This window comes from Besnoitia besnoiti, chromosome III, assembly GCF_002563875.1.
Source record: "Besnoitia besnoiti strain Bb-Ger1 chromosome III, whole genome shotgun sequence".
Classification (NCBI taxonomy): Eukaryota; Apicomplexa; class Conoidasida; order Eucoccidiorida; family Sarcocystidae; genus Besnoitia; species Besnoitia besnoiti.
The window spans coordinates 1120321-1145152 of NC_042358.1; the positions used below are offsets into that span (position 1 = coordinate 1120321).

The 24832-nt window shown below is 55.0% G+C and overlaps 2 protein-coding genes across 2 annotated transcripts; both read right to left on the reverse strand.

The window, feature by feature from the left end:
- Positions 1-806: 806 nt before the first annotated feature.
- BESB_044790 (uncharacterized protein) lies at positions 807-10206 on the reverse strand (the record flags this gene model as incomplete). Its single annotated transcript, XM_029362930.1, has 17 exons — positions 807-895; positions 1090-1149; positions 1455-1718; positions 1928-2224; positions 2678-3001; positions 3272-3658; positions 3802-3921; positions 4211-4279; positions 4705-4971; positions 5315-5443; positions 5893-6087; positions 6349-6510; positions 6797-6835; positions 7425-7661; positions 8084-8122; positions 8435-9748; positions 10167-10206. 17 exons carry the CDS (start codon positions 10204-10206, stop codon positions 807-809), a joined length of 4032 nt encoding a protein of 1343 aa, XP_029220296.1.
- Positions 10207-13046: 2840 nt separating this feature from the next.
- On the reverse strand, positions 13047-23036 carry BESB_044800 (putative N-ethylmaleimide-sensitive fusion protein; the record flags this gene model as incomplete). The annotated part of the gene is made up of 19 exons (XM_029362931.1): positions 13047-13123; positions 13691-13775; positions 14138-14269; positions 14584-14747; positions 15117-15333; positions 15938-16017; positions 16166-16241; positions 16695-16844; positions 16974-17069; positions 17589-17654; positions 18096-18167; positions 18422-18508; positions 19259-19440; positions 19879-20121; positions 20544-20593; positions 20965-21091; positions 21545-21720; positions 22446-22558; positions 22977-23036. The coding sequence occupies 19 exons, from the start codon at positions 23034-23036 to the stop codon at positions 13047-13049; spliced, it is 2253 nt and encodes a 750-aa protein (XP_029220297.1).
- Positions 23037-24832: the final 1796 nt, after the last annotated feature.

The window sequence follows — 24832 nt, forward strand, 5'->3', positions numbered from 1 at the left end:
TGGCTTCTCTAATGAGCCTGGGAGTGTGAGGGCTCCCGCCACGAATTGCGAACCAGCTGCGGTGGTATGTCGTGCGTCCCCAATAGCGCTGCAGTCCCAACGAGCAATCATGGTGCCCTTTCTACAATGAAATAGCTCTTTGATGTAGCCGCGCTGATTCCGCTGGTATCAGCGGTCGTGTGGCCTAGAAACCTGAGTCTTGATACTACGATGGAAGCTCCTTGGATGTGTATGATTGATTATAGCAGGGATACTGTGAAGACAGGACAGCCATACAAACTCCGCAGAGCCACTTCATTTTGACGCTGTCGAAGAGGCACAAATTCGACGCTAGCGTGCGTGATGTCGAATGAGCATATGGCTTTGTTATAATCAACATCTGTGTTCAGACGGTTACAAAATGAGCAAGAGTCCTCCTAACATAATACACACTGCGCGTAACATGTATTCCTACAGCGCATACAAATAACTCAAGTCCGTACCGTGACATCTGTCAATCACGCATCCACGTCTCCTTTAAATAGCATTTCACAGCTCACTGGCTTACTCTTCTGCGTTCAACGGCCATTTCCCTGGCGTGCTCTCCGAGTACCCAGAGAGAACACGAGGCAGACGATCCTTCAGAGCAGTCGCCGCCGAAGACAGCTTGACGTTTGCAAGAATGAAACATATTGTGATGTTTTCTCGGGGCACACCTATTACGGCAGGTTTTCCAAAACGCACCTTGGTTCGTCACATCGCTACCTCTCACTAGATGGTAGGCAGCGGCGCATTTAAAAAACGATGAGAAAAGATATTAGCGCTTATTACACGTAAGTCGACCAAATGATATTGCCGGAAAGCGAGTCCGGGGCGACCACCAGTTGTGTTGCAGCCAGAGGATCAATGGGATATGCTGCAGGACAAAAGCACAGTCGAATACGAAAACATTATCGTTTGGCAAAGGTTGCACACCAGCAGCTGAATGTCAGTTCATAATCTGAACATTTTCCATTGCAGCTGGTTGTGTAATGTGTTTGTGTCGCTCCAATCTCCATTTCATGCAGCTTCGCTGTAGACTCAAGCAAACCATCGCAGTAGGAAACTTACCAGGGCAAGTTCCAAGAGCAGGTGGAACGGAATACGCTTCCGCATCTTCGTTCTTGTCGCCTGGCATTACAACAAGCGAGAGGGGGAAACAGGACATGCACAAACTCCGTTGCCTTTCCACCTGTAAACTCCACATCCCTGCGAATGTGTTCAGGGGAAACAGTCCGTGTTAACGACAGGAACCTGAAAAACTCTTAATCGGTGCGACTCGTGAACAACTCAGATAAGAACTGAGAAATCTGGGCGTGTACCAGCTTACAAAGCTACCCTAGACTGGAACGGGGAAGACTAGCACACCGAAGCAGGGCAAATTCAACTCTGCGGGCATGAGTCGGACTCCTGACTGCCAGGTATACGATGCTTACCCAGGGCAGCGTGGACCATGACCTGTTGGATGTCTGGGTTAGTCTTCCACATGCACGAAAGATCCGTGAGATGTTGTGCCTTGTGATAAGGCTGTTTCTTCTCTCTCCACTCCTCAAACGCCATCACCATCTTCTTAGTGTCGTCCTTGGGATGGACGAGATTGACATGTTTCAGGAATTCGAAGGCCTCATTGATCTCCCGCTCCTGTTGCTTGTTGTTTTTGGATTTCGGCAGCACTTTCTTCAAGAAGCTGATGGCTTTTTCTGGAACAAAGGGCAGTTCGATGAAAGCGCGTACGATTAATCGACAGCAACAGTTGGATGCATACGACGCACAGCATGCGATGCCACAACTTGTTCTCCGCTGCAAAGAAGAAATAAAGACGCCTCGAGTGAATTCTTACTTCAACTCAGAAATATATCTCGGCAAAGCGGGTTTCCCATATATCGTTTTTGCTGATGATAGCACTCACGCTGTAGCACCATGCAGTGATGGTCCTCCAGCAAAGCTCGCTGCTGTACGTCGTTGAAGTCAAGGTTGCTTTTGCAGCCGGCTGCCAAGTTCTTCACGTCGTTGGCAGCTTTTTGGATGTCTCCACTCAGGGAAATTCTGTACTTGATACCCGTAACAAGTTCCTTCACGATATCTGCGATTTTGACCTTAGTGGGCGACGGCCGCAGATTTGTGCTCAGACCCACGGGGAGGTTCATGGCGGCATTCTTGCATTCCGCCTTGATCTGCTTTTCCATTTCCTCGATCGGGTCTCCACCTGAACGCGAAATGGGCTTGTGCAGCGTCGTTTGCATTGAGCATCACGCGCGTCGAGCGGGGATTTCTTACAAAACCGAGCCAGATCTGGGTCAACAGCGCTCGCTGCCCACTCCAGACAGCGAGAGCTCGTGGTACATGAAACAAAATAGTTGCAGCGACGCACACTGCAATCCGATTGCGTGGGAGGCAGCAGTGATACCACCTGATCACGGGACCTGCCCCTTCTTGATTACCTCCACAACTCAAAAGAATGTTGATGCCGAAGGACGCATCCTCGTGACCGACTCACCAGTCGGGGTTTACATCGGATACGCACCGAACTGTCTCTCGACGTTCTGAACCCAGCTCAAGTGCCGCTTTAAAGGGCGAACAAACCAACCGTTGGTTTGTTTGCCTATAGGTCTACCGAAAGCATTGAGAGCCGTTGGCATACGGTGCTGTAAAACCGTACCTTTGTTGTATAGGATATACGCGAAGAGTTTCTTGGTGAACGGCGGCGGGAGGGGCCCGTCTTCAACGTCCGCCGAGCCAAGCATCCACATGACCACGGCCATCTTTGCAAAGGGGAAGAGGATTTTCGGGGCGATTTTAGCTTGGCCCTTTCCTTTGAGGTACCCAGGCATGAAGAGGTCGGCAAAGCGAGCCACTTGCTGTCGAATCCATTTCACAGAGGCGTCGAACTTTTTCGGATCAAAGACACCCGACCCCATCACCTTCGTGGCTTTCATGTACAGCTCCTTCTTCGCGCGCTCAACGGTCACGTGCAAGAATGCACCTGCCAGCAACAGAACGACTCACAACGAGAGATCTTTCGCCCCAAAGCCCACAAGCCCTCAAACTGGACCGACAAGTACCACTACTGACTCCACATGCGTCCGTGGTCTCAAACACAGACAACTGCCTGTCCCGCGTTCACAGTCGATGTCTAACGCAGGGCATCGCCCGTTTCCGTCTTCTCCCCTTGGCCAGGTAATCGCAGTCTTCGGATCTGACGGAGCCCGTTCTGCGGCGACGGCGGAGCCCGGTTGCCTTTCTATCCACTTACTGATTTGAAGCAGGAAAGAGGCTATGGGGTAGGTGTTAGGCGCCGCACACGTCAGGGACCTGAACAGAGCGCTCATGGGCTCGCTGTCCGCGATGCCCTCTTCAGCGGCATTCTTCAAGCCTGCCTGCGTGGCGGAGAGGGTGGCGCGAGCGTGCGTCACCACGTAGGAGCCGACGAGCAAGGGGTTGTACAAGTCGAAACCGAAACTGTCTCCGACGCTGTCTGATTTCTGCCTTTTGAACCACGAGGCAGCGCACATGTCCGTCTCCAGCTGTTTGGAAACGTCCCTTTCAGGATCCAGACTTGTTACGAGATCCGCCATCGCGGCGCCCAGGTCTTCGAGCAGAAGGAGACTCTTCCGCTCATACTGCAGAGTTGACCGGACAACTGGGAAAAGAGACAAGGACCACAGCATTCAACAAAAAACGTGCATGAAGACTAGAAGCGCTTAACTGAGGAAGGCTCAGGAGGGAGGACGCTGCCACTACGCCTGTGTATGCCAGACGCCAACAGAAACGTCTGGCACTCACAGTCTGCGTCGATTCGAAGCTTTTGAGAGAGACTCTTCGCCTTTCCAAAAGGCTTCTCGCCCTCCCAGGCTCTCCGCATGCAAGCGAGGTTGCACTTCTTGGTGTATGCAGTCGGGTAGCCTGAATGCACAGGATTGAGCAGAATCACCCGCCACACACTAAGCGAGAGGGATGCTCGCAGACGCGCCGGACTCGCGACTGTAACTGCACCCGTGACAGACGTCCAAGGCTACGGTTTCGCCATCCTCCCTGCCATCCGCACCATACACAGAACAGCCGATTCGAGGTATCTGCCTTACATCCACCGTCGGGCACCCCCCAGGCAAACTCGACAAATAGGTTAGCGCTGTCTGATGCGAAGTGAACACGTCGACACTCAACTCGTGGAGGCAGCCCCCCCTGTGCTTACCTGCGGGAACTTTCTTTTCACAGTTGTTGGAAAGAAATGCTCTTAAGAGGCGGGCGTTCTGCAGGGAAACTGCGATTCGACACAAGCGTGGCACAGACAGACACTCCGTGCATTGGCTGTGTCACTGTCGACGCGGAAGGCACAGGCTGTCGAAAAATAGCGAACGTCCCTTTCCGTTCCACAGGGAACGACGCATCTCCTTAAATGACATTCATCTGTAACGGCACGTTTTCTCGCAACTTGGAGAGCCTCCCCCAGCGGGGGGAAAGAAAAAGAATGGGGCATGCTTGTTCTGAAATCACGCCACCCTTCTGCAGGGCAGGAGGCCTAATTCGACCCTCGGTCTGCTCGAAAGCAGAAGAAGCCTGGTGCTGCATCAGCGCTCTAGAAGTAAGCGAAGACGCTGTTTTGCATTAGCCTCGCGTCGGTGCCTCTCAGCGGGCCGGCCGTGCGGCTCGGGCCTGCGATGCCCCAGGGGCTCCTTTCCAACTCACCGATCTTTGGCGCCCAAGGGACTTTGCGGCTCCACTCTGCCGCGCACACGCCCTGGCTGGCACGCGAGAAGAAGTAGTCGACTGCCGCGAGACAGGCGGCTCCGTCCTTCTCCATGTCAATCTCGTTGCGGAGGTTGTCGGGCGAGGCCCCCGAGAATGAGGTCACCACACCGAGCAAATCAGACTGTGCCGCAGCCGAAGTCAGAGAGAGAGGCGCGCATCCCTGCATCGAAGCGGTCTTCTGGTAGAGCTGGTGCGCCTCCAAAACTGAGGAAGAAAACAGCCGACAGGAAATACGGGAAACAAGCACGCAGAGGTTCCGCATCTCGTAAGTACGAACCAAGCCTGCGAAGCATAGGTTTGAGCAGTCGTATTGGAGACTATTTAGTCGGAGGGACTTGCTTGTGTGCCCACTTCAATTCCAAAAATTGACAGTGAACCTTTTGTTCTTGAATACCGCTTAACTTAGCGTGTACTCCGGCCGAACCCGACCGTGCTCATTTCTAACCACAGTGCGGATGCATAGGTCGCCTTCTCAGAAACGAATCGCGAGAATCCATGCGAGACGAAGTGAGAACGCGCTGAGCAGCGCAGGCAGAGAGAGTCTTACATTTGACGACCTCCGTCACTGAGAGATAAGGCTCCGCTACCGAGACGTCCTTCTTCTTGTCAGGCTTCTGCTGCATGCTCATGAGTTTCTGTGCCCGAACATGGCGAACTGCGTCTGTCAGCGCCAGTGCTGTAGCCAGCACAAGGAAGGCAGCACCACACAATGCATAGTCTATACATCTGTCTCCTTACGCCAAAAATGTGTATTCCCAGCTTTTCCTCGGCAGCACCACGCGGGGACTTTTCCCGTCGGAGAGAGAAAGCTGCTGTGGAAAAGCGAGTTAGAAGACACACGAGATGGACAACGGAGCAACAACTCCTTCCGCCATTCGTTGACTGTGTTTACCCGGGAGAACGAGAACAGAAGATTAAGTTCTTTGCCTGGAGGTTTGTTATGCTCCGTACAGTTGTAGGTACATGTTAGAGACTTCGACTAGAGTTGAAGCTTTTCTGGGGAGTACATACTGCGAGTTGGATTTCTTTGTATCAATATGTTGGTGGTTTGGAAGTCGTTTTCCCAAGAACTAACGCGAGCTCCTGTTTTCAAGTACCATAGACGCTGTATTTCTAGTCACATACCACCAGTCGGTTCCTCTCCGTTCTCCATGCGCTTCAACAACACGCCGCAGGCGCCTTTCGTCTTGGCCGCGATGTACGCCTCCACCCATCCACGCTGCTCGACGAAGCGTTCAATGGCCTTCATCAAGCCTGGAAGGTCTTTCTCAACCGCCAGCCACCCCCGTGTGAGGCACAGATCCGCAATGATCGTCGTGTCTGAAGACACCCGCAGACCAACTCGAAACTGTAGTGCGCAACATCCGCACTACCTACATGAGGGACAGAGATTGTCTGTCCGCGATTGGTCAGTGGAGCGCTGTGGAGCCGGGAGTCACTGCATTGTTTGAATGCCACCTCAGGATCAAAAAACTCAGCTTCGGCGCTGGCTGTGCTGCGGTCGTGTCAACGTCGCTGTGGCAGCTCCGTGCGGCGCCCCTTTCGTGGCCGCGACTTCTGCAGTGCCGGCATTGTCCTTACAGCTTTCAACGGTCTTCACGACGCCGTTCACTTCAAAGGTGCGGCTTTCCTCGCCGCTTTGGCAGCGCAGATGCGAATTGTGCACGTTCATGACAGTCCATATCTTTGAAAGCACCTGGTTATCGGGGCTGACCTCCTTCACGCTGTCGCCGACGGCGACTCCTGGAAAGCAAATGCAACATAGGGTCAATGCGTAGATTATCGCAGTGAGCCCTGTAGGGTCGAAGGCAGACGCTACCGCCACTGCACGCCAGTCTGGAAACAGACACTGTCGTGCGCGCGGACGAGAAATACTTCTCGCAGGTGAACAGCGCCGCCACCTGTCTCTCCCTCCCGCTGTTCTCGAACAGGCTTACTTCAGCATGCCGCTGGAGCTGTCCGACTGCCACCGAACAAACTCAACCTCTCGTGCTGGTTTTGCTACCGCAGATGTGCAGCCGAGCCTTACTTGTATCCAGCAGATTGGAAGCGGCATCGATCGATGCATCTGATGTTGCCGAACGAAACGCATGCAGAAAAACAGTAAACGCGTCATGATGCCTGCGGATTGCTTTCCAAGAGAAATTGGGCATATGCGACGATTCACGCCAGCGATAGTCAGGTGCAAATGTTTACTACGTCGTCTGGAAATTCGTTTAGCAGCATGCCACATACAGTACCGATTGAACTGTGACAGCTGTGGTCGCGTACGGTTGGGCACTAAAACTGCATTCAAGCGCGAGCACGCAGGAAAGCAGGAACTTCAACAAGGTCCTAGCCTCCAGGATTCGAGTATTGAATGGGGAATCTCGTGAGGCTGTTTCCTTGGGCGGCTGGGACATTTCACGAAGCTTGACAGTGACACATCGGATGCAATGGAACGGAAGCATGCTGTCGCAGTTGTTGAGGTGGTAGGCAGGTGTAGAATGTCGTTGGATGGACTAAAAACCGGTGTACCTGCAGGCTGCTGTGTTGCTATGAAAAGTCATGCCGCAGGAGAAACGGCAGCCGCTCAACCGTGACACACATCTCGGCGTCATTGCGTTTCAGTGTGTTATGCGAGAGTCGCTGACATACGCCAGGGTTTTTCATCTTACCGCTGTGCAGCGTCTTCAGGCCGCGAGAACGCATTGCTTGCAGGGCGTGCTGTGTGTCCTCGACGAAGCGTCTCAGGCGAGCAGCGACAACGACCGCCTGAAAAACTTCGGTTCGAATGTCTGTAAACTTCGCATTAACCTGAGGCCCGATTTTCCCCAATATCGCTGCCAAGCATTGGGGGCCGTCGGTTAGAGCCTGTACTGCTGACAGCGTTTCGCTATGAACATGTCTGAAGTCTGCAATCAGAACAAAACGATAGTTTGCTACGCGAATGAGCGAGACTACAGAGGCGCGAGAGAGAGTTGAGGCAGGGTGCTTGCGACTCGAAAATGAAAACGCAAGGCCACGCTTCACGTCGAGGCTAAACCATGACTCTCCCAGTAGTCTACTACAACGTCATGCGTGGCTGGAAGTTGTCGATGCCTATGGAATATGATGTGCCTGACTTGTCCATCCTCTTCAAGTACTGTTCTACAGGTCGCCAGAAAGCCAAACCGCCTCCACACGTGCATAGACGCCTTCCAGGTGAAAGGTGGGTTCCAGGGATTCCGCGGTGACAGACGAGTTTTCTGCAAGATGACCGCCGACGAAGTTGCACACAGCCCCCCCCTTCACCCCCATGTAATCCTGATCTTGGGCTGCCGCTGCGAAGACTTACTCTTTTCGAACTCAAGCACTTGCTTGCCGCATACAGGAACTGAAAGCAGACATCGACAGGACGGAGTAGGCACCGGGGTATGCACTAAGGACGCAAGCAATAGAGCAATCGTGTTACATGTCTGCCTGATAGGCCCAGAGCTTCGCAGACGCGCCACAGCGGAGACAGCAAATGTCGCGAGACAGCCAGGGCATCCCTGGCGACCGCTGGCAATTTTGTGGAACTCCCACACATCAGGGACTTTGGTGTCTTGGACAAAAGCTGACGCTGTGCGAGGGTCTGCGGATAACTCAAAGCAGTTGCCGATTGCGCCCACGCGAGCTCTGAGGATATAGGTCACTGCTGACTTACGACGGCCTCCAGTCCGCCTTTGCGGCGTAAGTGGCGCTGCCGCAGACTCCGCCTGGGACTCCTCTGCTGGCCCTTCAGCCTGAGCTGCAGGTTCAGGAGCTGGAGGGGGGACTTGTTCTGCCGATTCCGGATAAGGAGGTTCGTCCTGGGGTGCTTCGGCGGTGGGGGCGGCCTGTGTTCCTGAAGCCTCTGTTGATGAGGCGGCTGCACTCTCATCGCCACTAGTTGCGACCTGCTCCCCTTCGTTGCCTTCCCTTGGCTGTATCGACACTGGAACCGCTCTCACAGAACTTGTATATTCATCTCCAGAGTCCTGGCTAGCTCCAAACTCCTCAGAGGCATCTGCGCTCTGCCAAGGCGCCTCTTTTGCAACGGGTGCTCTTGGTATCACCACGGGCACAGCCTTCACATCTTCAGAATCTTGGGACGAGGACTCATCTTCTGCAGACGTTCCAGCTTGGCTTTGACTTGCTGTATCATATTTACGGGGTTTTACCAGCACCGGGACGACTGGGATATCTGAATTGGAAGGATCGTCACCTTCGGCTTTACTGGAATCCTTTCCCTCGGGCCCCATTCTTCCTGAACGAGACGATCCTGCCGCTGTGTCATCGCCAGCTGCTGTAGTCGGTTTCTGCTGGGGTGGGATGATGAGCGGCACACCCCCACCATGAGCACTGTGGTCAATATCGGATGTACCGACGTCACCTTGCTTGGCATCGCCTTCTTTTCCTTTCGCGTCTGGTTCGACGTCTCCGGGGGATTTTTTCGGATCCTTCAACCCCGTCACGATGATTGGTCTGGGACCGGATGGTTCTCCACCCTTGCCATCCTCACTATCTTCATTTGATTTCTTCCCTCCCGGTCCCTTCAGTTTGCCTTGCACTCTTTTAGCACTGTCATCGTTTTCCGGTTTCGCCTGCAGTTTAGCCATAATTGCGGCGACTCTCGGAGACAGCGTCTTTCCTTTGTCGCTTGTTCCACGCCACACAGGAAGGGGCTGGGGACTGTCTGTACTCGCGTGGCGAGGGGTGGCGACTGGAGTCTGAAGCCTAATCGCGGCCAGATCGCCACTCCATCTTCCTGCACCACCACGGGTGGGAACACGCGTTTGAATGACGGCCCACTTCTTTTTCGCCGGTTGTGCCTTATCTTTGTCATCTGGTGGCCTCGGGTTGGGCTGATCGTTTCGATTGCTCGCGGCATCTGTACCAACTGACACCGCTAGAGACAACAGGCAGACGACGGCCAGCGCACACAGCCCCTTCGTCTTTCTCTGTGACGCATCTTTCCTCCCGACCCGTCGGGGAATCGCTACAAAAGACAACCACAAGAGACGAACCAGATCGCCAAAATCACTATCTGGGCAATGCAATCTTTGAATACGGTTTGAGCGTCGCTCACACCCACGTGACGCGAATTGTCTTGTGACCGTTTCTGTTATGGACTTCGCTGCGCCGGCTCAGCACCAGGAACTATCGCATAGCTGCATTCAACGTAACTGTGTGCAAATTCAGACTCGTGGATTTTTCTGTGAGCCTCAGAGGCTATTCTGGGAACACTGACCTATCCGCCTGGATGGCGAGGATGCAGACGCGGGTCAAACGCCAAGCCACAGAACACGAAACCGAAGGGCACAAGCGGTTTGGGAGACCCGACAGTTAAGGGCGAGCACGAGTACCACCTTCCTTGGTCCTAAATGATAAAGAAAAGGTCTCTCATCGAAACTTACCACAGTGGAAACCTGGCGAACTGCTCGTTACGTCTGTCATTTTGCCGGCGCCCGAGTGTCTCCGATTGAGGGCTGGGGCTCGGCTGGGGCTCGGCCGGCGCCGCAAAATCCACCGCCGCACGCTTTACGAGCCAACAGAAAGATTCAGTCTAACCAGGGAGGAGGTTAGATACAGAACAGATCAAAATGGGAAAATGGCAAGGAGGGAACGGCGAAAGCAATTTCCGTCGCGCACTGGTCGTCCTTAGCCAAGGCGGGCCTTGCGTGTCCTGCGAAGTAGAGGCACGCCTTGGAGGGTAGCTCTGATACATACGACGGCTAGCGCCGAAAATGGAAAAAACCCGACATGGATGCGGCGCTATTCCGCCACCGCTTAGTAGCAGTCCCTAGATGAATGGAAGTATTTAGGCATGGAAATCACTGTTTCAGCAGGGCAGGGAACGGGGGGCTCGCCCTTCGGCTCGACGCCGACAATTCCCCCCGCGCATGTGTTAGAATTCCAGGCATCGGTGTCTTGCGCCCCAGAGTCGTTTCCGACGCCGAGGGACGGCACCTGCCGACTAGTGGAGCTGCATGTCACGCTGAGCGTATGCAAAGAAATTCACAAAAAGCAGTATTTGCCTCCCTTTTTTTCTTCCTTATGACAACCTTTGTCACTCGGGAGCAGCAGGCTGTTTTATGTGGCGCCATCGGCCCCAGACGGTCGTCAGCGGCTCGGCGAGCGAAACCCGTGCGCAAGACACGGCCTCTGGCAGCAGGACACGATCCCCTCCGTCTGACGCCGTACCGCGAGAAAGTGCTGCATAGTGTGGAAAATCTGCTGTTCCCTCCGCTTCAGGCACGAGTTCCTCTCACATTTACCCTGGGAACGCTGCTAGGGTTTGCAGTGAATTCAGGCAAGCGGCTAAACCAAACGGAAGTTAACGTGTAACTCAGCTCCGGCCGGTCGGAGTGGAGCGCAGGCCCTCCGCCGGGTAGTCCCGTACGTGGAGATGCCAAAAAATATGTTGCCTGCTGCCACTTCTGACTGGCAGACGAGAGCAGGAGAGAGGCTCTATGCTTTACGGCCCCAGTGTGCGAGTGGTACCCACATCAGCATGTCACAGCACAATTGACAGCTCTTGACATTGCAGAAGCATCAGGAATCTGCCGGCCGGCGTACGACACTGCCACGTAGGATGGAAGTTGACATGAGTATGCAGCGCGGTTCCTTCTGTAACAGTCCGTTTTAGAGACCTGAGGGTTCGGGACGAGTGGGAGTTTTGTTCCCTCAAGTGGATGCACTGGTACCATACATGCGCGTTCTCGGCAGCCAAGAAACCGTGGCCGCTACTGCCAGTCCACCACGGATGGACTACGCAAGCCTTTCCGTCACTACGAAGTTGCATGCCCTGATCAATCTCGCTTTGGAGCTACCCACGTGGAATATATTAGTTTTCGACATCCCCTCAAACTCTGCTCTTCTCATTGACTGGCGGGGCGATGGAACTCCGGGTGAGTGATGGGCCGCGTCTTCGACGACCGAAAGAATTCAGGGCGCGCACCTTTGCTACCCCAGGGTATCACGAGCCACATAGGTTATTTCCGAGCGTTCATCCAGTTACTAAGCAGGTGGCATGCCAACGAGGATTCGACTCGTCTATGCTGCACAGACTGACATCAAGAAGGCAACTACCAAAGTGAGTCATGATACTCGTACAGCTTTATATAATTGTTGGTTCTGAAGAATCTCCCGTTCGAAGGCAGTCAATACCGCCAAAGTTTCTTTTTGATGAAACAAGGGAACACAGGGCCAGTTTGCATGCCTCCCTCGCACAATTAATTTGCGATGTGCAATGTATACGTGTATGAAGACTTCTTTCTGCCGCACGTTTGGTTCGTTATGCCCAGCGCTTCGCATCAGTGGAAATATATTCTCTTGAAACGAGCGTGATAAATGGCACCCAGAGGCGCAATTAGTGGATGGCTCCTTTCTAGTTGGATTGAATGCAGCTTGAGGTCGGTGTATCTAGTCCAAAAGTAACAGAATTCGTCTCGCTTTCCACTCGCATTTTTTTTTGTCTCCACAGCTCGGCCTTCCACTGTTTGCGCAGGAAGGGCTCACTCCGCTGCAGACGGCGAATTGCACCTCTGCGCGGTTCTACATCGACTGTGCACTTCGGTCAAGTTTTTGTACTGCAAGAGACCAGAGGCATTCTGGTTATCGCATGCCTGCCAGTACGCATATACCCGCCTCCCGGTGGAGTCGCCTGCATGCAGCTGGCGGTTCATGTGCAGTAGTGGACGCGGGAGTCCCGACTCCCCAGCTTTTCTTGTACCTCAAAAGAAGAAAAGCGCTATACTCTTTTTACTCTAGGACGGAACGGGGACCTCTGCCGCGCAGTGCATGCCCGTTTAGCCGCTACAAACTGAAGAGTTCTGCTAACTGCAACGTCATTTCTGTCGGGGGTCTCTGCTCGACGGATGCATCGGACTGCCGCTCCATCCGGCAGATGCGGCTTCAGTAACAGTGTCACACGTCAGTCGCGTCAGGCGCTTCTTCACTTTGAAAAACCTGCCAGCACGGGGCTGTGTCAGTCTTAAAAACTAAAGCACGCTCCTCCCTAGCCATGCGTCCAAGTAATTGGGGACGCTCACCACACTAGATTTCACTTGCACACCTTCCTGATCAGGTCGAAAAATCCCTGAGAAGTCTGTGCAAAAGAGCTACCACGTGTGAGAGTGCACACATAATACGAATCTGGGATCAGAATGCGCTTTCGAAAAGACGAAAGCCGCTTTTTTGACAAAGACGGGCTAAATATGGCAAGATGGCTCTTCTTTGGGGTTCTAGATAGAGAGGCTGTGCGGCCGCACCGCCGAAACAGCCGTTCTCTCGCTTCAAAACATCAGGTCCATGCCATCCTCGCAGCCGCAGTCGTGGAAACATTGAAGAAAAGGACCACATTTGATGGGGCCTGAAGCATACGCAGTGCATCATATATGGATGGTGTACACTCTTTGTTCCTGTTCCGCAGCACCACCGCTGCTTTCGAGCGACATATTTTTTTTCCACTGCAAGCCCCGTCTATGAAGTTGACTCAAGGAAGGAGTCAAACTGAAAACCTGTGGGCGGCGGGAGTGTACTCCAAGCATAAAGAACTGTGTTGTCTATCTCTTATAATTGGAGTCATCTTCTCTGTATTCTAAGAACGGCAATAAGGCCTTGGTTTATTCAAGCGCAGCAACGGCGGCCAGCCTTTTCGAGGGCGACTACCCAACCTCCGTGCCTCCAAAAGAGACGCGTGGAGCCGCTGATGTGGGCGCTCTCCGTCAGCAGTCTGTCTGTGCAGCCTATCTCGAGGCGTACCAAAACACGCCGCCCCCACTAAACACTGCGCTTGCACCGTGGAATTCCGCACGCGGTGCAGACAGGGGGGGATACAGTCCGCTCACAGCTCGGCACGCAGCCACGAGGGACTGCGTTCTTTAGGGGGCTCCCACGCACCGAAATGCGGAGGCTTTGAGCACCCGCCAAGTCTCACCGGGTTTCGAGAATTCCTTGGCCATGTCAGTGACAAGCAGCAGCTGTTTGATGCCCACATCGCGAACTTTACCGGACTCGCAGACCTGAGGGTAGCGGCAGATTTCCACAGCACGCGTCTTTCTAGGGCGGACTGGCATGTACGTACAGAAGTGCACGAGCCGACAGGTTTACGGATGTCTCGTCCGGCGTCCTCTCAGCAGGCGACGGCCCCACAGAACGCTCTCCCTCGTTTGAATGCGCAACCACTAAACACCGCAAAGCGCGCGAAAGACCGGCTACGCGACAGGTCGTCGCGCTGCCGGCCGCGAGACGCACCGAGGGACCCTCGCACCCCACCCAGGAGGGCGACCAAAAGGCGCCAGACTCGCGCCCACGGCGACGGAGAAGCAAAACCCGCCGGCGCCAGACACCACGCGGTTGCGCCTAAGGCCCGCTGCGGACTCACCATGTCGATTTCCTCGGGCGGGAAGACGTGGCGGTCGCGACAGTGAGCGTGCAGAACTGTCCGGATTTGGTGAGGGCCGCGCACGAGCGGGACTTGGAGCGACACGTTGAAGGCCTTAGCTACGCCGGCCTCCTGCTCACACAGACCCGAACGACGAACAGCGAAGCTTGCGCCTACAGCGAGGGGGAGAGAGGGAAGCTCAGACAACACGTCTGCCGAAGGACGAGAAAACAATGGGCCTCGCCGCACCGCGAAGCGCTTCCGCGGGGAGCAGGGACGCTTTGAGAATGCAAGGCCGAAGGCAGGAGCGCCACTTCCGGCGCCAGCGCGAATCGAAGGCCGCATGCGACTGGCTAGCTGCCTGCAATCTGAGCTTTTTTGGTTTCAAGGAGGGAAAGCGCAGATTTTCAGGCCACGATCCAGACGGAACCCTCGCAATGTACTACCTTCATAAAGTCGAACTCAGATGTCGTGGCGAGAATCAGGAGACGCCGATTTTCCTTCGCTGGCATTTTCTTCACGAGAACGACTAGCGCCTGAAGCACGGCGTTGCTGAAGCGCGGGCCGATCGGAGTGAAGTCAATGAGTCTCTCAATGTTGTCTATCATGACTGCAAAACCCACAAAGCACGGCAAAGCGCCTCGCAAACACCGCCCCCGAGCCACGGGGTATAAGGGAGGAAGACCTCAACGCCGCACAGGCAGGCGTCCCCCAAACCCCCGCCCGGCTGACGAACAGCAGCAACGGCCTAACCACGCGGCCTACTCAAGGTGGTTTGTAAGTATTTATGTTACCAGCATGCCAACGAAATATCGCGCCGCTTGCCGCAGTCGTGCTGAAGACACCCGCGGAGCCTTGACGCACTGCCCCCCCCCCCCCTCGCCCCCTGCCCCCCCCCCTGACTTAACATGACGGCCGTGAGAAGCCCGAAATGACTCGGATCCGGGAAACAAAGCACACTCGTCACGCGCGGACTTACGCAGAGAAAGAGGGCTTTTGTAGGCGTCATCGAAGGTTCTGGACAAGGAGTTGGTGCGCGCGGCCTCTGAGAAGCCGACGAAGTTGTCTGGCGTCACGAGCTTCATGAAGGGGAACTGCGCCTCCTTCGCCACGTGAGCGGCCAGCGCAGTTTTGCCGCAGCCTGGCGGGCCGTGGAGCAGAATGGAAAGCACCTGCGTGTTTTCGCTGTCCTTTACCTGACCACAACGCACGCCGTACACGCTGCTTTAGAAAGAGGCCTCACATAATATAAAGCGTCGCACAAAGAATCGCATTAATGCTACACTAGATGCTGTCTGCTGAGACACTCAAAGCGTGAAGCCCGTGGGAAGTACAAGGGAACTCACGCGGGCTGCCTGCGGAGCCGAGACTGCGTGACTGCATCGCGTCGCGGTCTCAGCGCTCACACGCGAACGCGCACAGACGAGCGACGGCCGCTGGAGGACTACGAAAACACCTGAGCAACCTGACACCAGCATCGTGGAAAGCTATCGCCTCTTCAGGGACGCGCGAGACGCGCAAAAGCCCAGTGCCTGCGAAACGCGAAAGCCGCGAGGCGCTTCCCCGCTGTGTGCGAGGGGCGCGCGGCGGAGACCGGCGCGTGCGGAGACACGTCTGGAAGCCGGTAACTTCGAGGTGTGAAAAAAAAGCACTGGAGGCGTGAGCGCGTGGGAAGATGGCAAACGGCTTCACCCACATGGCGCAGACGAAGCACCTTCGGAGAAAATTCCGCTGGAAGTGCGTGCTGCAAGCGCGGACGAAAAGGCCTGCCGGCTGCGGAAGAAGCCAAGAGCCTCTCACCTGCTGGGCGAGCGTGGTGCAGGTCTGGAGAAGGTGATCAAACTCGGGTCCGTAGGAGATGATGCCGTTACGGAGGCAACCTGAAACCGCGATAAAAGACGAGATCCGCGTGAAACACGCAAGATCCCAAGGCAGCAACCGATGCGACGAGCGCTGCGCAGCCCGACTCGACTCGAAACCCATTCCAGAAACGGTAACGCTGGAACTTCTCGCGCGGCAGACACCTACTCTCGAAGAGATCTTCGTCTGCGCCGAACGCCGGCTTCACCTCCGTCAGCGCGTTCTCGAAGTCGAGGCGAGTGACCTGCGAACCCGTGCATGCGTTAAGGGATAAGCGACGAGTAGCAGCACAGCGCGACCGAAGGAAGCTCGAGACGCCGCGACGAACAGACAGTCTACGGCAAGATATCCACAAAATGACAAACGAAGGAGGATTAAAGAGACCTCGGGCAATAAAACCCTAAACCCTAAACACGGCGTTCTGCTTCTTTGGAAGAATCGTGTCCAAGGCCGGTCGGGAAGAGACGTTTGCACTCCAGACACGAGGCAGACTGTTGCATTGTACCCCTCCGCCCCTCGCCGCGGCGATCACAAGGCAATCCACTCGCGGGCGGCAAAGAGCGCAACTTGGCATCGCACAGCACGCGGAAAAAAACCCAGCCCCGCGGCAGAAGCGAAGAAGAGAGACACCCTGCAGATGCAAAGCTGCGCGTTTCACACGCGAGCCTGGGGACGCCTGCGTCGGCTGTCGACTCACCTTGATGTTCTCGACATCGGTCGGTTTCGAAAGATCTTTCACATTGACATTACGCTGGAATGCGTAGGAAGCGGCACTGCGCACGAGACCTTCGATCTCAGCGCCTGAGAAATTCTTCGTCTCCGCTGCAAGCAGCGCCAAGTCGACGTCCTGAAAGGACACACGCAAAAAAAACTCGCCCCTCAGGCGCTCCATCCTGCAGGCAGAAAGACGCTGAGGGCACGGGCTGCCAAACCAACGATACTATCGCCAGTTGACAATGCATATGACAGTAGATACCTTATCGAGACGCCCGCTCTCTCGCATTTGCTTCGTGTGGATGCTGAGGATCTGGATGCGCCCCGAGTCGTCTGGCAAGCCAATCTCGATGTGAACCTGCAGAGACAACAGACCTCGCACAAGAGGTCGTTTTGACTCGGTGCAAAGCAGCTCCGACGGCAGCAGTGCCGGGTTAAGATTGCCAGGTTCGCTGGAAGAAAATGCACGCAGAGAAAATAACTCTTTGCACTCTTCGCCAAAGCGCGAACGAAGAACTCGAGCCGAGCGCCCTGCGGCCTCTCCGCCGCGGCAGAGCTTCACGCGCTGAACAACTCCACCGTTCCCACAACGCGATTTATCAATGCATTTACTTTTTATTTTAGTAATTGAATTTTCTTTAAAGTGTATAAATATTCCTTGAAAAGCTTGACGGCGCAGATGAGAGAGAACTCACAGGACACGTTTAGCGAGGAGACGATGGCGGATGTGGACGAGAGAAAGCGTTTTTGGAAGCATGAAGCAGAAACGAAGAAAAGACCAGCTCAAGGAACACGGGGGCTACCTAATTCTGGAAACAAACGGAAAAAAGGGTACTGACGCTTCCCGCTTGGGTTTTTACGCTCCAGGAGACTTTACCTCCAAGCGTCCAGGTCGAAGCAGAGCCTCATCAATCAAATCCCGTCGGTTTGTCATGCCAATCAGCTGTGAAAAAGAAAACAAGAAAACAAAATACCCTGACAGGCGAGACCAGCTTGCGTGGACGCTAAAGGCCGCACTCAGCATCATTGCAAAGCAGGGAGGACGCGCAGACTATTCTCGTAAAAAAAACGCGGACAGACGAACTCTCGCGAACGTCTGTAGACCTCGTATCTGCGCATCTACATACGACGCTGCATGCGCATGTGCACGCTTATATATATGTATGCAAGTATTTACGTCTCTCTATGCTGCTGAGAAAAACGCCGGGCGCCCTCACAAGGAACGCCAACGCGGTTGACGTATTCACGCGAACAGGCTGTCGAGAGGGACGCCAACAAACAACAACAAAGACAAGCGATCATTAGTGAACAATCGACGAGGATGAGAAAGCGCAGCAGCCATCTGGCTAGCCGAGATGCGCCCGCTCGCAGCATTTTTTCATACCAGGATGTTGTTGAGAGCCTCAACGCCATCAATCTTGGACAGAAGCTGGTTGACGATGCTGTCGTTCACGCCCTGCGGACGCGTCAGAAACAAAACAAGCGCGACTCAACAGATGCCTGACGCGACTATCGGCGCCGTGGTCGCGCTGGCTGCGTCTCCTAACACCTCCCCCCCCGCCGGATCTCGCTAGCGCAAGCCAAAAGAGGTCTCTTCCCTCCCAACTGGAGAAGCTCTTTGTCCTCCTCAGGGCGAACGTCTTCGGGGGCATTCTGCAATTTTCACTCGCGCGGGTGCGAGCCGAGAAGCCCGCAGAGCACCTCCCGTACCGCCGAAGAAGGATTGGAACCTCGCTGCTTGCAGATGGCGTCGATTTCGTCGAAAATGATGATGTGCAGCGACGAGTTGTCTCCCAGCTGTACGGACGCCGCAGACCCGCACAGCACGCAAGCCTCGCGCATCGAAGCTCACGCAAAATCCCGCAAGCCCCTCAGGCGCGAATTCCACAAGGAACGCGCATCCTCTCTCTGCCTCTGAAGGTGACTCAGCTGACACGCGCCGCGGATGCCACGCGAGTCGCCTTGGGGCGCTGAAGCTTCGCAAATGAACACGAGACTTGTCTCGAGAAAAGGGCGCACAGCGGAGCCCGTATGCGCTGTTGCATAATCCCCCCTCCCCCCCCGCCTCCGTCCGCCATCGTGGAGTAGCCATAAGATGGAAAAGGTCTCCAACCCAGTCTCGAAGTTTGCCGAGAAGGTCGAGTAGAGAACGCGAGGCTAGCACGACCCGCAGGGCTGTGGAACTGATAGCCAAACTAGGTTCATGACAAAAACAAAAAGACTGTGAGACGCACGCAGGCCCCCTTCCCCGAGCAGCCATGGCGAGGGCGGTAGCTGTACGCTGACAGAGCGAGAACAGGCAGCCCGCCAGGTGCGTCAGACTCGCCCGCAGATGCCTGCATGGGGCACGGCGGCGGAAATTCCAGCGAGGAGTCTGGCTCCCTATCTTTGTTGTCAAACGCCTTGAGTCTACCCCTACCTCGGATTCCAAGTCTGATTCGCTAGCGAGCCGTCCTCTCTGCAGTAACGATGAAGCGATGCGAGCCAGACTGGGGCGGCGTGTGCTCCACAACAGAATCGGCCGCACATAGTGGCGCGCGCGCGTACCTTTCTGTATTCGTCCTCCGCCGCTTTGAACAGATTGCGGATGTTTTCTTCAGACTGCCCGACGTATTTGTTGAGGATTTCTGGGCCGTTCACGATGATGGGTTCGCGCGCGCGAAGACTTTTTCCAATCTGCCGCGCGATCAACGTCTTCCCCGTGCCTGGAGGACCGTATAGAAGCATCCCTGGCGAAGAGACACACGCGCAGGCGGCGCAAGCGACAGAGCAAGCAGCGACGATGACGCATTCGACGGCCTCTGCTGCTGACTCAATTCGAATAAAGAAGAAAAAGTAGTTCTTAGAATGGTTCCTACAAAGTGTAGATATGGAAGCGTGAATGCACGACGCCGGTCTGCGCTCTGCGACCAGCGAGAGGCGCCTGACTCTAAGCGAGAGATGAACGCACGAGGCAAGAAGGCCCAATCGACTACGAGAGTGCCGTCGAAGAGCTTCCCATTCCCACTCTCAGGCCGCTTCCGCGCTGCGCTGGCGATGCCGTGAGGCGTGATCAGAGCAAGGATGTGTATGACTACTCGAGCGCGAGTGCGCGACCCGAGGGCGGTGAGCCGCCTTGTGAAGCTTTAGACCCCGCCCGCGGCAGCAAGGGAGGATTTGCAGCGTACCGCGGACGTGTTTGATGCCCATTTCTTGGACGACAGCCGGAGGGAAGATTCGCGAGGCGAAGGCCCTGCGGAAGATGTCGTTGAATTCCTTGTCGAGGCCGCCAATGCCCAGCTCCTCGAAGTTGAAATCCGGAGTCAAAATGTTTCTCTGCAGCATGCGCCGACTCTGTACGCACACGCGACCGTCGTCGGCGCCCACGAAAATCACCTGCGTCTTGTCAGTCAGCTGCCCGCGGCCAAGCACTGCACAGAAACACGCCGGCAAACAGACACCGGAAAAAGCCACGGAGACGGGTGAACAGACTTTGTCACTGAAGCAGCGAAGGAGACTCCGGCAAAGATGCAGCGCGAAAGATCTTGCCAAAAAGACCGCGCAAAAGATGGGCCCAAGAGACAGCGGGGAGATTCTGCCGGGACAGGCAACTGACTCCAGAGGAGAGAGACACAGATCGAGGGAGAGCGAGACGCCGAGAGACTCGAGTGCTGGACGGAGAAGCAGGATCGAGAAATGACAGCGGCACGCAGACCGCCAGGGTGCGCTAGCGACAAAAACAGACACATGTGCATGCCGAGCTAACCAGAACAAGAAACTGGGGAAGGAGGAGAAGGAACACCTGCGTATGCACGCGCATGCGCAGGCCGCGTTGAAATATGAAATGACTCACGCCTGGGGTTTTCTCTGCCGGCGCCCTCGAACGGCAGCATCTCCTTGACGCTGCGAGACAGTGCAGTGACAAAAGCGAAGCATATCCATAAGCCGAAAAGGAAACAGACACAAAAGAGACGACACACGCACTTACAGACGAAAGAAGCCTGCCGATACACCGATGCACCTTGCAGAATAAAAAGAGGAGGGATGCAACAACACTACAAAACACACTGCCGCAAAACACTCTGGAGAAGGCAACCGCCCAACACACAGACCCTTGCCGCTGTTCAACCACGCTCTCGCCCAGAAGAAACGACGCTGCAGATACAGGAAGAAAGATACCAATTATCTATCAGTCTATCTATCTATATGTAATTATATGCAGAGGGGGCAAGAGAGATCTTCTGGAATCGGTTTTTGCGGAAAAACAGACCTACGTCATCTTGAGAGCCTGCTTCTCGTCGAGCTTCAGCGCCACGCATTGGTGCTGGGTGAACATTTGGCGGCAGAAGGCCGCGCGGAATTCTTCTTCCAGCTTATCGTCATGGAGGACAATGCGTGATTCTGGCCGCAGACACGCCAAAGGGGATTAAAGCAAAACTCCAAAGGAGGCGTGAGCGCCAACGAACCCGAAAGCTTTGCTTCACAACTCCAAAACATATCGAGCAGAGGGCCGTGAACCGGATTCGCGGGGCAAAGCTCCTTTAGGAGGAAAAAACGACAGTGGACGTACACAACACAGGCCGATTGCGTTGCGTGAAACCCGCAGAAACTAAAGAACGGCTCTCTGCAGATGGAGTCAAGTTGTGCACTTCAGATTCGCGTGTTTGGGGCGAGAAACGAGGGGATTTCAGGAATGGAATTCACGAGGGTTTAGACCGAATGCAAGTGACAAAAGACGTTCATCGACGGAGGAGCTTAGGCGGCCTGTCGAGCCAAAGTCGGAGTCGCCTGCAGCGCGCGAGAGTTCAGCTGAACGGCGGAAAAGACCTCTGTTAAAGATACCGGATGTTTTACCTGGCTTGAGGTAAGTAGAGACCTCGATTTGCATCACTCCGATCTGATACGCGTGCTCGCGGTCGCGAGGGAGTTGGAACGGGCGCAGCGTGACCTCATCTCGCAGTTGGATTCTGGCGCTCTCTCGGTGGCACGTGTTCAGGCCGATTTCGTTCTCCTGAAGCAGTCCATCGGGCCTGCAAAAATGAGTGACCACCGCAGCCCATCACCTCTTCAGGCGCCGCTCTTCTCTACGTGTCTTTCTCAGTTCATCTGGCGCTGCCTTGTCGCGGGCGGACAAGCGGCACGGAAAGGAAGCAGGCACGACAAGTAGGCCTCTTGTCCGGAATACGGGAGGAAAAACACCATCGGCATGCATGGGCCCCCAGACGTTCCCCCAGCTGACTGTTGGCTGGCTCCTCGCCTCCGCAGGGCGGAAACTCGCGGCCGCAACGACCCAGAGAGGTCTGCGGCCTTCATCGGAAGACTGCCCCCCCACAAGTTTCAGGAAATCATGAGGAAGAAGACGCGAAACCTTTGCGGAAACACCGGGATGCGAGCATGACCTCCTAGATCTGAACCAGGCGAGAGGTATCAGCAGGATGGGGACTTAGTCGACTCTTTTAGAGTGCATCCGCACACGCTCAGCCATTCCATGATCCTCGCCTTCATACTGCCAGGAAATCTCAGCATTTCGCGTGCGACCCAGGAAACACTTATCACGACGAAAGATCCACGCAGCACGCGGCGAAACATTGGTCACCAGAAACGCGCCACGCCCCGAATCCGCGGAACGAGGGAGGGTATCCACCTGACTGGAGTTTTAGGCGTAAGATATGGATTCCTGTTCTCACGCCTGTTCATAGCGAGAGGAAGTTACTATCCTGGCGCTAGTGGTGGCTGGCCCCCAGTGTCCGCTTACATGACCGAAACGACGAGATTCTTCACCTCGCAGAGGATGGCATTGCCGGTCACATCGCCCGATGAGGTTGCTGTCTGTCGGAGCGCGGCATACACTCGTGGATTGACGTAGGCCTGAAACGCCAGGCACACACACGAAAAGCGCGCCGCGCAGTGGAGTCTCTTGAGACCGCGGTAGAAATCCGCAGCAAGCGGCGAAAGGCGGAAATGGCTCTGAGTCGCCCTCAGAAGGACGTGCGGCGCCGCGTAGCAGAAAGACGTCTTCGGGCGGCAGGCCCTTCAGGTGCGAACAAAGTACAGCACACGTGCCACACACTCGCGAAGCAGAACTGAGCAGGCGTGTTTGCAGCATCAACGCCTCGTATGAACGGGCAAAAAAGTCCCTGTCTGGCTGGTTGAGGGCACAAGACGCAAAACTCACAGCCGCGGAAGCACTCATGAGAAAGCAAGCTGGATTGGAAGAGCGAAAACGGCTCAAAGCGTCTTTCTGAAGCCGCCTGCGAGCTACGAAGGAGGTCCCAGGTTCCCTTACGCAGTTGGTGAAGGCCCCGTCCCTAGACGGCAGCTTAACGGCGACCAAAACGAATGCCATTTTCGCTGGTAAGTCCACTGAGGAGCCCGGATTTCCGCGGGCCGGATGGGCTCAAGAAAATTCAGTTCAGTCTACTCTTCCCGAAGGGTAGCACGAGGAACGAAAGCGGAGCATGCGACCGAACGGCAAGACACTTGGCTGATGAGTCACGCATGATTCCAGCACGCACGACCGTCACGCCAAGTTCCCCTATTACTCAAAACAGAAGAAGGAAAAACAGAAGAAGGAAAAAAGATTGAGTCCAGTCAGCGAAGCCACTCGAGAGTGGCTGTCATCTCGAGGTCACTGCGGCATGCCGTCCACAAGTTTGGCTGAAACAGACGGCTGTACCGCGCGAGTCACAACACGGTTGCATGCGTAGCCCGGGCGCCGGAACAGACCGGCCAACACGGGAGCTGTACAAGCTCTTCAATTCAATTAAGGAATCAGTTACCTAGTATAATGTAGCACTTGGATATGGATTATTTGGACAGATATAGCAGGCAAAGCCTCGTGCCTTGCGGTGAAGTCGCGGGCGCTTTCTCCTCAAGGCACGTGGTTTTGTCTGCGACTTCAGCGCAGCACATGTTGTGTCTGTCTCGTTGTACGTGATCCCTACAAGTTCAGTCCGGCCTTTTTCGCTGCAAAGCTGCCAGTGCGTCTTCCATACTTTAGGCTATTTCTCGGTTTCCGAAAAACGCATCATATAGTATAAGTGCTCGAGACATGTCGTTCACTCAAAGCGTACAGCAAGGCAGGAGATCTTGACGGCCCGTGTGAATAACGTTCGTACATGCCCCTCCACAGTGCCCCCCCCCCCCCCACCCCCCCCTTTGATCCCGCGTAGGTGCTGTACGTTTCAACAAACAAAAGGTGTAATGCTGCTGGTGACGCGGAATGACGCCGTGGAAGCGGGTGCAGGTGGCGGTAACTGCGGCAAGCGGAACTTGAGATAAAAATGGAAACCGGACAGCTCCGCTTGAGGTAGAAGGCCCTCAGAAGCAACTACTCTTTTTGAAGGCAGCCAGTTCGTGCTGGTAGGCAGATACTGCGGACTCCCCGTGAACGAGCAGTAGATGCGGTAGCAGGCCATCACTTTGCTTTCCGCCTGAGTCGGCGCCTATGCCACAGTGTGTGCATGGCTTGCTGGTGAGCAGCAGATTTAACCTCATGAGGCAACTCCACTGGTAGCAAATAGTTTCACCTGCCGTCCCGGTGAGTAAGCGGGTTATGTCAACTCCTTCCGTCACCGTGAGGGTGCTGTTAATTGTGTCCATCGTTTGACAATCGATATTGCAAAGCTTTAGCAATGTCGTCTTCTGTTCGTCGGACAATGACCCCCACTCTTGAGGCCGCCTACAGGGTCCTGAAATGAATACAGTGTGGCGGAACTCCCACGTGCTGCAGATATCTTGCCGGACCTGAATATGACAACCTCGGCTCGCACCAGCCTGTGCACAAAGCATATTGTGGTCGGTTGTCTACGAGACAGCGCGTGCCGAAGCAAACCTGGTTTCGCTGGAATTCGCTGCCATCCGGTGGGGCATTGAGAACAGTCCCGCGTTGCCTGGCCTGTAAAATTTGTTTAGTCGCTTCAACTGTAGCACGCCTATGGAAGTTGGGCTATACCTTCGCACGGCCAATATACCCTGCATCGTGTCTCGAAGTCTAGCGAACCCGGTAACACCGCGATTCTTACACGTTACAGATAGCGACTGTAACCTTTTTTCTCATGCTCCGTCATGAAGTCGAAATGTGCCAACGAAGGGCACTGCGGCGTCGACACAAAGCCTAATGAAGTTGTGCCTGGCTAGTCA